Source organism: Hemiscyllium ocellatum, chromosome 2, assembly GCF_020745735.1.
Source record: "Hemiscyllium ocellatum isolate sHemOce1 chromosome 2, sHemOce1.pat.X.cur, whole genome shotgun sequence".
NCBI classification, from domain to species: domain Eukaryota; kingdom Metazoa; phylum Chordata; class Chondrichthyes; order Orectolobiformes; family Hemiscylliidae; genus Hemiscyllium; species Hemiscyllium ocellatum.
The window spans coordinates 117,755,672-117,771,952 of NC_083402.1; the positions used below are offsets into that span (position 1 = coordinate 117,755,672).

Consider the following 16,281-nt stretch of genomic DNA (forward strand, 5'->3'; position numbering starts at 1 on the left):
GGCAATTGATCCTCATTCACAAGGGTCAATTTGTTGGCTGCTTTAATCATTCATAAGAACTGATGTCTTAAAATTCACAACAGTCCACGAGATGGACTGAATTAGTGCCTATGCATCTAAAGTTAGTTTAAATCCCTTCCTGATTCTGCTCTGCACAATAACAACAGTACAAATTTTGAATGCAAACAGTATACTCAAGGTGTTTATTCAATATTGTTCAAAAACTCCACAGGTACAAGTTGGATGACAAGAACTGTTGGCGTTAGCATAGCACCAAACTTCTGTTAGGGAAAGGGTACAATATTCCATAATCCACACTGATTTTACTAAGTTTTAACTCCATGATTTATTTCAAAGCTTCATGCTTTATAATTCACAGTAAACAAATCCACCTATCCTCAACAAAAAGAGGATCACAAATCACTTCAAATAACCGAAGATCAATTAGAAGCTTCAATATAGATGCAGTTAAACAAAATATTGAAAGCCTAATTTCCAGCAATTGTTATAAAAAACTGTAATGATCCAGAATACTAGAGCTCTTTGAATGCATAGGTACATTTTAATACCATGAAACAAGATCTTCTCCTCACCATTTGTGCCAACAAGTCAAGCCATGAGTTAGTGAACTGCACACTATGCAAGCTTGACAGTATTGAACACTGCACTGGAATTTGTTCCTTGATGGACAAAATGTACCTTTGCAACCCCAGTGGTAACTTAGGGCAATACAGTTTATTACAACCCTAGCACATTCCAGAAGTTAGCAGCAGAAAAACCAAAAAGAATGAATATTTCAAAGTACCACATGCAATGCTACTTGTCCATACTGCTTATGCCATTTCAAATGGCTCCCAGTGTTTTATTTGCTACATGCTAACTTGCTGAAAGGCTGTTTGCTTGATCACCGCCTACCCGGGCATCTTCAGAATATTCCTAACTTCCTTGTGAAAATGCATTAGAGTTTTGGCACAAAGTAAAATTACACCACGTAATACAGGGTAACCAATTTTCAGGTTCAGAAGAATGTTAACGCTTGTTTTTTAAAAAACCAGATTAATACATCGTGATTTACAAACATGCCACCAAAACAGTTACCCTGACAGCAATGACGTTGCTCATCTGAATAAAAAAAAAATTCCCTGAAGTCATGAATGTTAACTGATGCTTTTGAAGCAACTTTTCTCCCCAGCCCACTCTTACAAAGGTTTGTGGTGGTAGTGGACAGGCTGGAGGAGAGTTTTGGATGGGAGAGCTTATGCATGGAATTGGAAGAATTCATGCAGTTTTGAATAAAATTCACCAAGTAGAAATATTTCAATTTAAATTGGGCTGATAAATTGACAACAAACCCATTAAATGATATCATCACAAAAAAAGGAACTGATGTGATGGTCCCTATCACTCCAGCATTCAGTTTAATGCATTGAACTGTTCAAAAGAAAAACATGTCTCAGCTTCGCCCATTTTAGAAGTTGCCAGGGCAGAAAGAATACCTTAAATGATCTTTTTGGTTAGCTTTAATTTTGTGGTCTAAGTTTTCAACAATTCTACTTCCAGGTCTATGGTAGAAAGCAACTTCTACAAAGTGCAGCTAACCAAGCTAAAGCTTCAGATGCCCATTTAGTTTTCTGAATAAAATGACTGTGCACAATCACACCAGGGGCATGATCAAATACAAGTTTCCCTCCACTGCCCAAATCCACCACTCGTCTTAATTCTGCTTGATGTCACCAAGAACAAAATCAAGGATTTTTAAAAATTGTTTAGTAACTTGCTTGTTCATTTAAAGATATTGTACTCAAAAGGTTTACAGGAAAAAATAAACCAAATCTCCTACAGCAGGCACAAAAGCAGCAATATAAACATGCAACTTTTCCTATTTTCAAGAGTTTAGTGTATTGTAGTCACGAAAACAAAGCAGCAAGGGTTGCTCAAAATTTAGCCCAAAGTAAATAAATTAGCTTATACAAAATATTTCATGCAACAAAGGCACTTTGTGTACACTCAATTCAGTTATTGTTTGTTCCCTGGGTGATCTGATACCTAATATCTCATCCTTTTTAACTAAATATCTGGGAATACTCACTTAATTCTCACAGGTCTCAACAAGGATAGGGTGGTGATCAGGTCGCCTCTTACCTTGCCCTGAAAGCATTTATCAAAAGGGCACGATTTTATAAACTGACTTCATTTTTACAGATTAAACATTATATAGATAGCACATCAAGGATGTCAAATTGTACAAAAAGTGAAAATAAAAACTTGGCAAAATTCAGGAATAGGAAAATACACAAACTAGACAATGGTTTCATGATAGAGAGGATACAGTACTCTACAAATCGATTGTGATTTTTTTGAAAAAAGGAATGCTGTCAATGTTCAATTAATGCTGGTCACAAAAGCTTTCACCAATACTGTGCTGCAACAGACTCTGGATTATTTAGCACTCTAATACATGGTCTCCAACGTGCACAAGGGAACAAAGACTTCAAAATATTGTGTGACTACTATAAAGATTTAAATAAGGAATTTACATGTCAAGTATGCTTCATTTCCTTCCCTTTTGTCTGAGGCATTAACATTTTCAATCACTAAATTAATGCTTAAAGCTTTTTTCTATACAGGCTTGCTCCAATCTCACCAAACCCTCAAGTGAAAAAACTCCTCCACACCCAAGTGCACGCAATTGGTTAAATAGGATGCTTCAAGGCATCTATCAAAAGTAATTTGAAAAGTGTCAAAGACTGTTTAGGTGTAACAAGTTTAAAAAACTACAACACATGGAGGAGCACAATCAACCATGTCAATCAGGCAAAAAAAGAGAGAGTGCCTTTGTATTCTTCACAATTAAGTGGCCAGTACTCAGACTGCTGAAAGTGAGCTGTTAGACAACACGTGGATGAAACAAACAAATCCTTCACTGAGAGAGCACACCTTCTGCAGACAATTAGTGTCCTTGCACAATGTGCAATTGATGTACAGCTATATATAAAATTGTCTATGTTGTTTACTCCCAACTCCCCCAAAGTGCAATATTCCAGTACTCTGAACTGGGCAAGTGAAGAGGGAAAGAGCCAATGGGCAACATGAAAGCAGAAGCTATGAGTGGCCTTCACTTGTAACTTCCGGCTTCTCTTGTAAGAGTGGAATAACAGACTCCCATGCTGCAAGACACTGCAAATCAAAAGATAAACATTTAATATCTTAGCAATAACAGGAATAAATCCATAAATGCACTGACTTGTTTTTCAATTAACATTAAAATATTCAAGAAAGAAGTTTCTCAAGTAGCACAAAATCTGAAGGTTGCCATTGGTGCATCTTTTTGCCAGTTCTTTAGAGCTATCCAATTAATCCCACTCCCTAGTTTCTATCCAACAGTTTTGGAATTTTTCATTTTAGAATTATCAATTTAACATAAGTATTGAATTTGCTTCCCTATCACAAAAAAGTGTTTTGTGAAAATGCGTTTTGGCCAACTAGCATAAAATTGATCAGCAAATCGAGGTTAGATGCCTTTTCCAAAAAGGAAAAAAAAAGAAACATTTATACAATGCCTTTACTGTAGCAAACTGCCCAAGATATCTCTCAAAAACAGTTATCAAACACTCAAGTATTAGGATAGATGACTAAAAGCTCGGCCCAAGTGGTAGGTTTCAAGTAACTCCTTTAAGACATTTGCAAAAGATTAAAAAAAGGAGGGAAACTCAGTTTGGGAACTAGACAGATCAACAGTTGCCAATGGTGAACCATTTAATGCTAGGGATTATCTACGAAGTATTAAAATAGATGAAGTGAAGGTCACTAGTTATATGACATTGTGAATTATACAAATTCTGACATGGTTTTACTATTGATATAATAAACTCTGCAACTGTGGAACTAATCTCTTAGGAAGATACTTCACTTCAATTAAAATTTGAAACACCAGAACTTCAAGTGTTTTACACACTCCATGTCTAAAGAACATTTTTTCAAACTGGTTGACAAACCTTTCACAAAATCAAAGCATCTGGCCTGGAGCAAAGAACTAGTTTGGGTTAATGAGACAAAAACAGATTAGAAACAGAATGAAGCATTTTAACTGCACATTGAACTAATGCATTAAAAATTTCATTTCCTACAAGACCATAAGAAATGGAAAGAGGTGTAGGTCATTTGCCCTCTCCAGCCTGCTCTGCAACTCCACAGGATCATAGCTAATCAGACATGCCTCATCTCTACTTCGCCGCAGTTTCCCTAACAGCATTTATTTTCCATACTACATATTTTTCCATCTTTTAGTGACTGGAGCACTCAGGATTCCAAACACTAAGACCACTCAACTCATTACAAACATGGACAAAATGAAATGTGCGCAACCTTAACATTAATGCAGTTGACAGAATGGCAAAGGAGACCTAGAAACACTGAAGTCAAAAGAAACTTGGGTAGCATGAGGATTGATGGGATGTAGTGACCACCACCACTAACTTGAAGTCATGCTGAGCACAAAAGGAAGACAGATGAAGGTTTGAACATCTCAACCCCAAGACATCACTGCAGGAGTTTCTCAGTAGAGTTGCAGGCCCAAACATTGATGTTCATCAATTACCTTTCCTTAGTCATAAAGGTCAGAGTTGGGGATGTTCTGATGATTATATAATGTTCAAAACCAATGGCAACTCCTCATAATGAAGCAACCCATGTTCAGACAAGACCACCTGCACAACATCCAGTCAATCATGCCATGTAATGGCTACCTCCAACAAGGCAGAATTCAGTCTTCCCCTCAACATTCAATGACAGTCACCCACTAACAGCCTAGGCGATACAATAACTATTAAAAGGAACAGGACAGCCATAAAACTGTGGGTACAAGTCACACTATGGATAGCCACTTAGAAAATAGCTTTACCCGTTCAGTTCAGTAAAGTGTTTGCATTATCCAAACAACATCTGCAATTCGTCAACTATGTTATAGCCCATCCTTGTTAACAAAATGCACATTATACTAGAATGACCTGTAGGGTCCCTCAAAGATCAGCAAGGTGGTCTTCGTGTGGAGCCACAGAAAAATGGGGGAGATTTTGCATCAGTATTCACTGTGGAAAAGGATATGGAAGATATAGAATCTAGGGAAGTAGATGGTGACACCTTGCAAAGTGTCCATATTACAGAGGAGGACTTGCTGAATGTCTTGAAATGGTTAAAAAGCTGGATAAATCCCCAGACCTGATCAGATGTACCAGAGAACTCTGTGGGAAGCTAGAGAAGTGATTGCTGGGCCTCTTGCTGAGATATTTGTGCCGGAAGACTGGAGGTTAGCAAATGTGGTATCACTGTTTAAGGAGGGCAGTAAAGACAAGCCAGGGAACTATAGACCGGTGAGCCTGACCTCAGAGGTGGGCAAGTTGTTGGAGGGAACCCAGAGGGACAGGATGTACATGTATTTGGAAAGGCAAGGACTGATTAGGGATAGTCAACATGGCTTTGTGCGTGGGAAATCATGTCTCACAAACTTGATTGAGTTTTTTGAAGTAACAAAGATTGATGAGGGCAGAGCAGTGGATGTGATCTATGGACTCCAGTAACGTGTTCAACAAAAGTTCCCCACGGGAGACTGATTAGCAAGGTTAGATCTCATGGAACACAGTTCTGGAGACAGAACTGGCTCAAAGGTAGAAGACAGAGGGTGGTGATGGTGGGTTGTTTTTCAGACTGGAGACCTGTGACCAGTGGAGTGCCACAAGGATCCTCTACTTTTTGTCATTTACATAAATGATTTGGATGCAAGCATAAGAGGTACAGTTAGTAAGTTTGCAGATGACACCAAAATTGGAGGTGTAGTGGACAGCGAAGAGGGTTACCTCAGATTACAACAGGATCTGGACCAGATGGGCCAATGGGCTGAGAAATGGCAGATGGAGTTTAATTCAGATAAATGCGAGGTGCTGCATTTTGGGAAAGCAAATCTTAGCAGGACTTATACACTTAATGGTAAGATCCTAGGGAGTGTTGCTCAAAGAGACCTTGGAGTGCAGGTTCATAGCTCCTTGAAAGTGGAGTCACAGGTAGATAGGATGGATGGTGAAGACGGAGTTTGGTATGCTTTCCTTTATTGGTCAAAGTATTGAGTACAGGAGTTGGGAGGTCATGTTGCAGCTGTACAGGACATTGGTTAGGCCACTGTTGGAATATTGTGTGCAATTCTGGTCTCCTTCCTATCGGAAAGATGTTGTGAACCTTGAAAGGGTTCAGAAAATATTTACGAGGATGTTGTCAGGGATGGAGGATTTGAGCTACAGGGAGAGGCTGAACAGGCTGGGGCTGTTTTCCCTGGAGCGTTGGAGGCTGAGCATTGACCTTAGAGATTTACAAAATTGAGAGGCATGGATAGGATAAATAGACAGTCTCTTCCCTGGGATCGGGGTGTCCAGAACTAGAGGGCATATGTTTAGGAGTGAGAGGGGAAAGATATAAGAGACACCTCAGGAACAACCTTTCCACGCAGAGTGGTACGTGTATGGAATGAGCTGCCAAAGGATGAGGAGGAGGCTGGTACAATTGGAACATTTAAGAGGCATTTGGATGGGTACATGAATAGGAAGAGTTTGAAGGGATATGGACCGGGTACTGGCAGGTGGGACTAGATTGGGTTGGGATATCTGGACGGCATAGCTAGGTTGTACCGAAGAGAGTTTCCATGCTGTACATCTGACTCCAAAAGAGCAAGAAGTGCTCGGTTCTGCACTGAATAACTCCTCTCATCTCTCAATAGCCAGTCCACCATCATGGCACAAAATCATGAGTTCTAGATTTCCACAACCCTGTGTAAAGAAGCATAACCAAAAAACAAACAGCCAAGGTCTAATTTGAAGGCTGCCTGAAGAATTATTCAAAGAACCAGTAGTTACTGGAATGTCATTAAGGGTACCTCTTAGATGCAGAAGAAACTGGAAAGCATGAAGATACCCAGAACAATGATTAGCTCACCCTAGCCAAACTCTATCATGTTATGATAGTGTGCCTTAAAACGCCAGTAGAGAGAACAGAGATGAGAAGCATCCATAGGGTAGATTGAGTATTGTGGGTTAACAGATGTGTCAACGAGTCAGTGCAGTAAAATTATACCTTCTCATAATACTGGATGTTCTTGTCAGCCATTCCCATCAACAGCTGTCGAAAGTCCTGTCTCTTGTTGCTTTGCCACCGATCCCAGTCTGCCTTCAGATCAGCATTGAAGCATTCCACACGGTCCTGGCACTTTTCAACACTTGTTGGCGTCTTTCAGATAGAGAGAGAAAAAAAAAAGTCACTTCCTACAGTTTAGCAGGATAGACAAAGATTAATAAGCCAACAAAAAAGACGATTACAGGCCGTTCTGCTGTAATGTTTTGTCAAGACAAAGTTTGCTGTAATGCTATTGACAAATTGGGTCACTGTTTCTAAAGTGTAAACTTTTAAAACATGTGATGGCTGCAACATGATTACATTACTAACACTAAGCACTGTTTCTAAAGCATGGTTTTTTTTCTATAATACGGTATAACATGGGGTCGCACAAAAATGCAACAATGTTATAGAAGAACTACCAGCATAATATTGAATTAGACCACGTTAGTTTAAATATCACTTCAGAAAGTCAGGTTTCAGTATAACCAGGAGTTGGATGGAGTGGGGAGGTGAATGGCAGAGACTAGAACAGAACAAAATGCAGGTAGGACATAGGTGAAACCAAAAAACATCAGCCCTGCAAAAGGAAAATCCAGTTGCAGGAAGTTAAATGAAGTTAACATTTTCAAAACATACAATAGTTATTGTATTACTGCAAGGTTGACTATTTAAACTTACTGAATTCAGTCACTCGTCCTTTGATATCATGATACATTGATTTGGTCTATACAGTACAAATGGAAAAGTTTCCCACTCCATCGCACCCACCAAAAATAAAAACTTTTCAAAATAGTGTTTAAATACAGTGGGATTTTCCAATTATGAAGTGCGATTTGCTTCTTTTATTGAAGGAGTCAGTCAGCAATACATTTGAAAAGCAAACAAGTCAGAACAGAAGGCTATTGGAAACTGCTCATTCAGAAGTTCATCTGCAAAACACCTGGGAAACTGTACATCATGGGAAGTTAGGCTTGGCCACAATGTTGATATTCTAATTTAGGTTACAGACCAACACATGCTTTCCACATAAGCCAGCTTCTATCAACAAGTTTACAGGAAGTGTGTTTAGTTGCAAATCCAATCATACTACACTGCCTCTAATTGCTGCTCCACCTGATCAATGAGGAACTGACAAGAGCAAGGGGTAGGATGGATGGCAGTTTCTGGAAGTTGGAGACGCTACAGATACAGGTCAGGTAGATGGTAGGCTAACAGCCAGGTTTCTGGTACTGTGACTGGCTCTACTATAAGTGAGGGGTATGTCAAGTCCCAAGCAGTCTATTTAATAACACACTCATCTTGGGCACAAACAGAAGTTTCTGTGTCAGTAAGACATCAGAATGGTGGATTGCCTCCCTGGCACCAAAGTCAAGGATATCTCAGAGACAGCACAGAATTTCTTAAATGGAGAGCAACCAGAATGCCATTGCGATAGTACCAATAATATGGTTGGGAAAGGGATGAGGCCCTACTGAGAGAATATAGAAAACTAGATAGGTTAAAATGTAGGTCTGAGGGTAGCAATATCTGGACTATTACTAAATCAAATCAGTGCCACGTTATGGAGAATAAAAATATATGAAGACAGAGCAGAATAATGTGTGGCTGAGCACTTCGTGTAGGAGGCGAGAATTCATATTCCCAGATCATTAGAATCTTTTCAGAGGGAGAAAAGACCTTTTTAAGAAGGATGGGTTCCACCTTAATTGGATGGGGACTAATACCCTGGCAGGGAGATTTTTAGAGCCACTTTGGAGGCTTTAAACTATTGCTGGGAGGACCCAAATGAATAGGAGACTGGTACACAGTCAATAAAGGGAAGCAAGTCTAATAGCCAAGGCAGAGAACAGCTTGGTAGAGAACAAGACTGAGAAATTAACCTGCATTTATTTCAATGCAGGAGGCCTGATAGGGCAAGGTTGGGAATATGGGACTCCGATATCATAGCTATTACAGAAACACGGCTCATGGACAGACAGCTTAACGTCCACGACACAGACACTATAGGAAGAATGGAAAGGAAGGCAAGAGGTGGTGGTGGCAGTGTTTTGATTAGTTGTAACATTGTAGATGCACTTAGGGAGGATATTCCTGGGAAATCATCCAGTGAAGTTATTTGGCTGGAACGGAGAAATAGTCAGCAAGAAATTGAGAAGCAAATATGCAATGGTAGGAGATTTTAAACTTTCAAATAAAGACTGGGACTGTGTTAAAGGCTTGGATGGGGAAGAATTGGTTAAGTGTATACAAGAAAACTTCCATTCAAATATGGATGTAATTCTTAGAGACCTTCTGTTGGGAAATAAGGCAGGAAAGTGACTGCAGTGTCTGTGGTGCAATACTTGGGGGTGGTGATATTATTCTATTAATTTTAAAAGTTATAGAAAAGTTTAATGATCAAGTAGTTAAAATTGATCTGTCTTCAACTTAGTTTAACAGTATTAGGAGAAACATTGTGAAGTTGATTGAGGGAGGTTATTCACAGGTGAAGGGAAGTGGGAGGCCTTCAAAAATGAGACAGAGTTCAGAGACAATGTGCCAGTTAGACTGAAGGGAAAGTATGGATGACCAGAGCCTCAATTTTCTTGTCAAGAAAAAACAACTAGGATAAACTAGGATCTGAGGACTGCAGATGCTGGGAGATCAGAGCTAAAAAATGTGTTGCTGGAAAAGTGCAGGTCACGCAGCATCCAAGGGGCAAGAGAATCGACGTTTCAGGCATAAGCCCTTCTTCAGGTCTTATGCCCGAAACGTCGATTTCCCTGCTCCTTGGATGCTGCCTGACCTGCTGAGCTTTTCCAGCAACACGTTTTTCAGCTCAAGAAAAAAGCAAGCATATATCAGATGTAGACATGTGGAATAGAATGAATCCTTAGCATATGAAGGCAATAGGCATATACTGAAGAGGGAAATCAGGAGGCCAAAAAGGGGACATGAAATAACCTTGGCAAGTAGGATTAAGGACAATCCAAAGAAATTCTTTAAATACATTAACGGGCAAAAAAAGAAACTAGGGACAGAACAGGACCCCTTAACGATCAAGGTGGCCATCTGTGTGCAAAGCCACAGAAGATGGGTGAGATACAAAACAAATATTTCATGTTAGTATTTACTGTGGAGAAGGACCAAGCAGCTAGGGAACCTGGAGAAATAGCAACGTTCGCGAGTTTTGAGAAGATTTGCAGCGATGTCTTGAAAAAAAAAGTTCATATTACAGAAGAGATGCTAAAGTACACAAAGGGTAGCTAAATCTCTGGGACTTATCAGGCATTCCACAGTACTTTGTGGGAAGCTAGGGAAGAGATTGCTGAGATTTTGTATCAATAGCAGTGGGCTAGGTATTGGAAAGTTGGAGTTGGAAAATGTGCATAACATACTTAAGGCAGGCTGGTCAGGCTAGCTACAGGGAGGTGTTGAATAGCTCAGGCTTTTTTCTTCCTGATATGTCAAGACTGAAGAGTAACCTATGGAGGTTCATAATGAGAGGCATGGCTAAGCTGAATAGCCAAGGTCTTTTTCCCAGGGTAGGGGAGTCCAAAACTCAGGACATAGATTAAAGATGAGAAGGGAAAGATTTAGAAAGGGGCTGGAGGGGTAATTTTTCTTCATGCAGAAGTGTGTGTGTATGGAACAAACTGCCAGAAGTAAGTAGGAGGACAGTACAATTACAACATTTAAAAAGACATCATGAATAGGAAGGATGAGGGGAATATAGGCCAAATGGGACCAGGTCAGATTGGGATATGATCAGCATGGATGAGTTGACTCAAAGGTCTGTTTCCATGCTGTATGACTAACAAGATCACACCTTCATTGAAGACAAATGAAATGTTAATGATACCAGTCTCTGTGTTGCACTGTTCTATGATTTCCCAATGGAATTGTTTAGAAGAAACTGTTGTCAAATATTTCCTAAGAAAAAGCTACATTTCCATCAAAATTGCCTGGATGACATACATTGTTCTTGGCATGTAGTGTAATAAAGTGTTCACTGTATAGTAGGGGGAAAACAAAGAACAATTGTATTAACACAATTAACAAACCAAAAAAAGGACATCAGGGAATTAGAACAATACTATAGGAGCAAAGCTACCCCACAACAAGGACACAGTAACTCAATGGCACACAAAGCAATGCGTCAGAACATTCAGCATTACAAGACATGCTACAGATGATTGCTATATATGGTGTATCCCAAAAAGTTGGAGAATTGGCACAGACCCCATGCATGCATCCCCACAGATCATCAACATGCCTTAGGAAAACTCATCACAAAAAGGTGACCAACAGAAGTCAGCTCTGTTAAGTAAAATGGAGAGGCTCCGTTCTCTGGGAAAGAGGAAGACAACTCAGGAGGGTTGCAATGGGGAAGGAAAGGAGGATCAGACACGTTTTGCATAAGGGTATGTTCTGGGGGAGAGGTATTTTAAACCTATCAAAGACATTTAGCTAACTAGGAGCCATAGAAACTTGTAAATCAATTATGTGAAAATCAATATGCAATCTGTAGTTTAAGACCAGAGAAGCAACTGCCTGGTTAAAATGTTTACCTTTTTGTAGATGTAATTGAAACATTAGCTGTGACCATACTAGTCCATGGAGTTTAGGGTGATAAATATTTTGGTACAGTAATGTCTGTCAATTGCTTTGAAAAAAAGGGTTTACTTATCTGTTCTCATGTCAACTGAAACACTGGAAGCCAAAACATCTTGTGCTGTGGTTTAACAGTGGGTTGATAAAGAAAGATATTGATCAATTCTCATGCTACTTCTGTGCAAGTACAAATACCTAACTGCACAAATAGAGAATCACAACATGACTGCATCATCTAAGAGTTGATCTAAGATTCAAAAAGGAGTTCCTTTAAAAGATCGAGAGCACTCTGGTTGAAGTAACTAATAACAGCACTGTGCTGTGCTCAAATAAGTGAACTAAACCCACACTTTGGAAAGCACAAGTTTCATTTATCACTGGTATGGTGATGAGTATAAATTTTCAGGGGACAGGGGCTTGAATCCCATTTTGGTAAAGGGAGGGATTTGATTTCCATGAAATCTGGACTTAAAAAGCTCTCTTAATAGTAGCTACGTGACCATTGCGGATTTTAAAAAACTGGTTCATAAGTGTCTTTTAGAAAAATAAACCAAACATCCTTACTCTGCCTGACCTACCACACAACTCCAGACCCACAGTAACATAGCCAACTTTTAACTATTCTCTGAACAATAGTTATGGCTTTGCCAACATCATCCCATGAACAAATAATTACATTATTCAAATTATTCTTTAACAAACACCTATGGGTGGACAAAATAGAAAAGGGCCTTGATGTACACAATTAGCATTCTTAAATTAACTGATGAGTAACACATTGAAGAATTAGACTCTGCTAACTCCTCTTCTAGGCCCAGAATTTTGCTATGGAGGACACCCCTTTAGAAATAATCTCAGCATACACCAGTGAGGGAGGAGCAATGTTTTGTGCAGGTGGGCAACAGCTCCCAGATGTGTTAGCAGAGGTTATAAATGCACATTAAAGTGCATAAGGGGAAGCGTCCAGGCATTAACAATCCTACCCTGCAAGTCTTTAGGAAATAGGGAATGCAATAATCAAGACATATCACCCACTGAACCCAGATAAGTTTTTAAAATTCATGCACAAGGATCACAAATCCCCACACAGCAGTTTTCAAATTATTCAAAGGTTTGCTATTTCTGTTGATAAATACATGAAGGCTACTACTAGATTATTGCTGTCAGCCTCATTTCAAATATCTGTTGCGACAAGATGCCTGTCATTTCAGTTTTATTGAAAACTCCACATTGTTACATCCCTTCAATTGGGGCTATGAATTCCAAAGCTCATTTATGATAAAAAATTGTAAAAGAACAAATGCTTCATCCATGTAAAGTTATGTAGTTAAAAGAAATGTAAATCTTAGGAAATGGTTTTATGAATTATTGTCTTTTCTCCCAATATAGTGAGGACTACACTGAACAATTTAACAGCAAATTCTCACTCTTCCCTGCATGAATCCCAAAGTACACACCTGGTTTGACTTAAGTATGACTCTACCTTTCTAGGCCACTTGAGAAGGCAGTCAGTTCAAGGGCAAGGAGGGGACAGGCAATAAATGCTGGCCAACTAGCAATGCTTATGTACCACAAGCAAGTTTTTTTAAAGAGTTGGCATTACATGCACAAGGGCACAGGTGGGTTGTGGATTAGCACTAAATTGAGATAGGAGAAAGTGAAGACTGCAGGTGCTGGAGTTTAGAGTCGAGTGTGGGGTGCTGGGAAAACAGGTCAAGCAGCATTAGAACAGACGTTTTGGATATTTGTGCCCTTCATCAGTTTCTGATGAAGCTTCTCTAGCCGCTGCCATCCACAACTTCAGCAGTCCAATCAGTGACTAGAGAAATTAGAAGGAAAAGTTGAAAGGCTATTTTTTTCCAAACTTCAACACATTGCCAATGTATGGAGTGCAGGCCTTTCATCTCGACAGAACTAAACCAGGCTGTCTCCAAATCTGGAATTTGGGTCAGGCAATCCGGGACAATGAATCTCACGCCTCACTCCCCAGTCAAAACTCTATACTCAGGCAACCATCTGAGTTCTTAGTGGGATACACTATGCTGGGCACCCAGAGACAAAACCCAAGTGTCAGTTCCATTGCCTCAGTTGGAAAGAGGACAGCCAAGCTTGTAATTTAACCTTTGTCCTCTAGAGGCCAGTGCTTTCTTAAGAGCTTGTAGGTAAAGTTTTAATAGGCCAAATGGGCAGATATAATTGCAATTATTAATAGATATTAAACCACACCCAGCCTGCATTGTGGAAATATTTAGCTCAGCATTAAGTTAAAAGGCTGACCTTGGAGCCGGCAGGCTGTCTTAGGAGACAAAACCATGGCTTTAAGAGGCGTTTTTTTAAAAAAAAATGCATGTTTGAAACAGAGGTAATAAGCAGACTGCTCAAAGCCAATAAAGTAAACAGCCTCCTTTGGGATATATACTTTTTAAAAAAAAAGTGTTGGAGCAATAGAAGCAGTCTCTGTGGGGTCAAGCTCCCATGGAACCAGGATTTTGAGTTTCAGCTTTCTCTATTGTCTGGAGTCTTGAAGGTGGCTCTGGAAGCTCTTATTCCCTTCTTTGTTACAGCAAAAAGCTGGGTCCCTCTCCCTGCTACTCAAATTGCATGAGGTAATTTTACTGCACTTGCCTTTGCAAAGGAGGAGTTTGAGATGTTAATTGTTTCTGTTCCAATACAGTAATGTACATATTAATTTAACTTTTCAATTGTTAGTTAAGCCAATTTTGTTTTGTCTATATTTCAACAACAGTTGTGTAAAAAAAAAGTATGTTTTATTTAAAGTCAAGTAATTTGACCAAATCAAATTGCATCTGGAGCACCACTTCATGCATACCTTTAAAATAAAAAGAGTTAGGTTTTAGACTATCTAGTTAATATTTTGAGGGGTTAGACTTGGTCCATAACACAAGGGAAAATTGGTTCGATTGGACTTGTATTCACCAGAATTTAGACGAACAAGAGGTAAACTGATTGAAATGTATAAGATTCTAATAGGGCTAGATTGATGAGAAGCATGGAGGACGTTTCCCAGGTTGGAGTCTAGAATCATTTGTAGCTGAGATAAGGAAACATTTTCTTCAGTCAAAAACAAAACAGTAGCAAACTTATGGAATTTTCTGGAATAGAAGGCCATGGAGGCAGAGTCACAAATTAAGAAAGAAAGGTAATTTTTGTCTTAAAATATGAAGATAGACAAGACATCAAGGGGCATGCAGTGAAAGCAAGAATATGGCATTTAGGTAAATAATGAGGCAGGATCATACTGGAAGATAGAGCAGGTTCAAATGACCTACTGCTGCTCCTAGTTTAGGTTTTAAGCCAAGGTAATGAATAACTTGAAAATTGCTAAGTCTTCAATATTGGAGGCTTGCATTGCAGCTCCTAGATTTTTAAAAAAAGGATACACACACACACCCCCAAAAACTTTTCTTGAATGGGAAACACTGCTCAGGCTTCAGCCTCTTCACAATGGGCTAGTTACTTCTGTTGTCGAGAAGGCAAACATGCAGTTCAGAATAAACTGAACAATTGTGTTTCCAGTTTCAATCTGACGAAATAAATTTGGGATCAGATTCCTTTCCCTGCATCTTGTTCCTCAAGCTACATAGCCAACTGCCTCCCTCTATTAGACAGATGTCTACAGTCCCTTGTATAAACTGCTAGTTACCAAGTCACTCTACATTGCTTTAATGATACTCATTTTGAAGAACCGTACTGGTACAATAAGCTAAATTGTTTAATGCACCACAACCATTCTGAGATTGTGATATAATGGTGTGACTTTCAGATGTGTTACTCATCAAAATCATGGTCTTCAACTTTCCAAGGTTATAAACAAGTACATATCAGGAAGTTATTTTAAGAATCTGGGGTTATAGAGAGGATTAAAAAAAAGGACAATCTCAAAATCCTGAGGAAGAAAAAAAAAGTTGTCTGAGCAGCCACCCTATATGTAAAATAAATCAATGATCTGCAATAGTTGAACTCAAAACTGGTGTACTTTCTCGGACAGGATATGCAGGACCAAATTTTCACCCATCCTCTACTGCTTAAAAAAAGGTGGCATTGAGCTCCCTGCGAACTGAAGTTGATGGAAATTATTTTTCAAAAATCACTCAAGTTACTGTGGCTAACCTGTTGAAATAATCTAGATCAGCATAGAGTTGCCTAACCAGCATGGATGCTGACCACGCTGCACCAATTAATTCAGAATACTTCTGAATTTCTCTACAAAGGAATTTTACAGCATTGGAACTACTTCATTATGCACCTTTATCAACATTTATCAGCGTGGGTTAACTGTTGTAAATCTGTCCAATAGGTGCATGAGGCACCACTTAAATTAGAGCAAGACTGGAAAAATAATGGGAGGTAGCATTTATTTTGTGAAGAGAATGGACATCTGGCTTTCTCTCTTAAGAAAAAGGAGTTCTGCTTTGAGGGGAGGGCAAGTCAATGGAAAGCTTTAATAGATGTGGGAGCCATTTGTTAGGTAAGGGGTTTACTGGGATATGGAACAAAGGCAAGTGGAGT

At 39.3% G+C, this 16,281-nt stretch overlaps 1 protein-coding gene across 3 annotated transcripts in view; it reads right to left on the minus strand.

Moving 5' to 3' along the window:
• Positions 1–198: 198 nt before the first annotated feature.
• Positions 199–16,281, minus strand: part of snx30 (sorting nexin family member 30) — a 61,791-nt gene continuing 45,708 nt past the window's right edge. For all 3 annotated transcript variants that reach the window (XM_060845701.1, XM_060845694.1, XM_060845686.1), the window contains exons 8-9: positions 7,117–7,269; positions 199–3,177 (exon numbers count right to left, since the gene is read on the minus strand). In XM_060845701.1, coding sequence (XP_060701684.1) covers positions 3,103–3,177; positions 7,117–7,269 — 228 coding nt within the window. In that variant the 3' untranslated portion in view covers positions 199–3,102. The remainder of the gene's footprint in view (positions 3,178–7,116; positions 7,270–16,281) is intronic.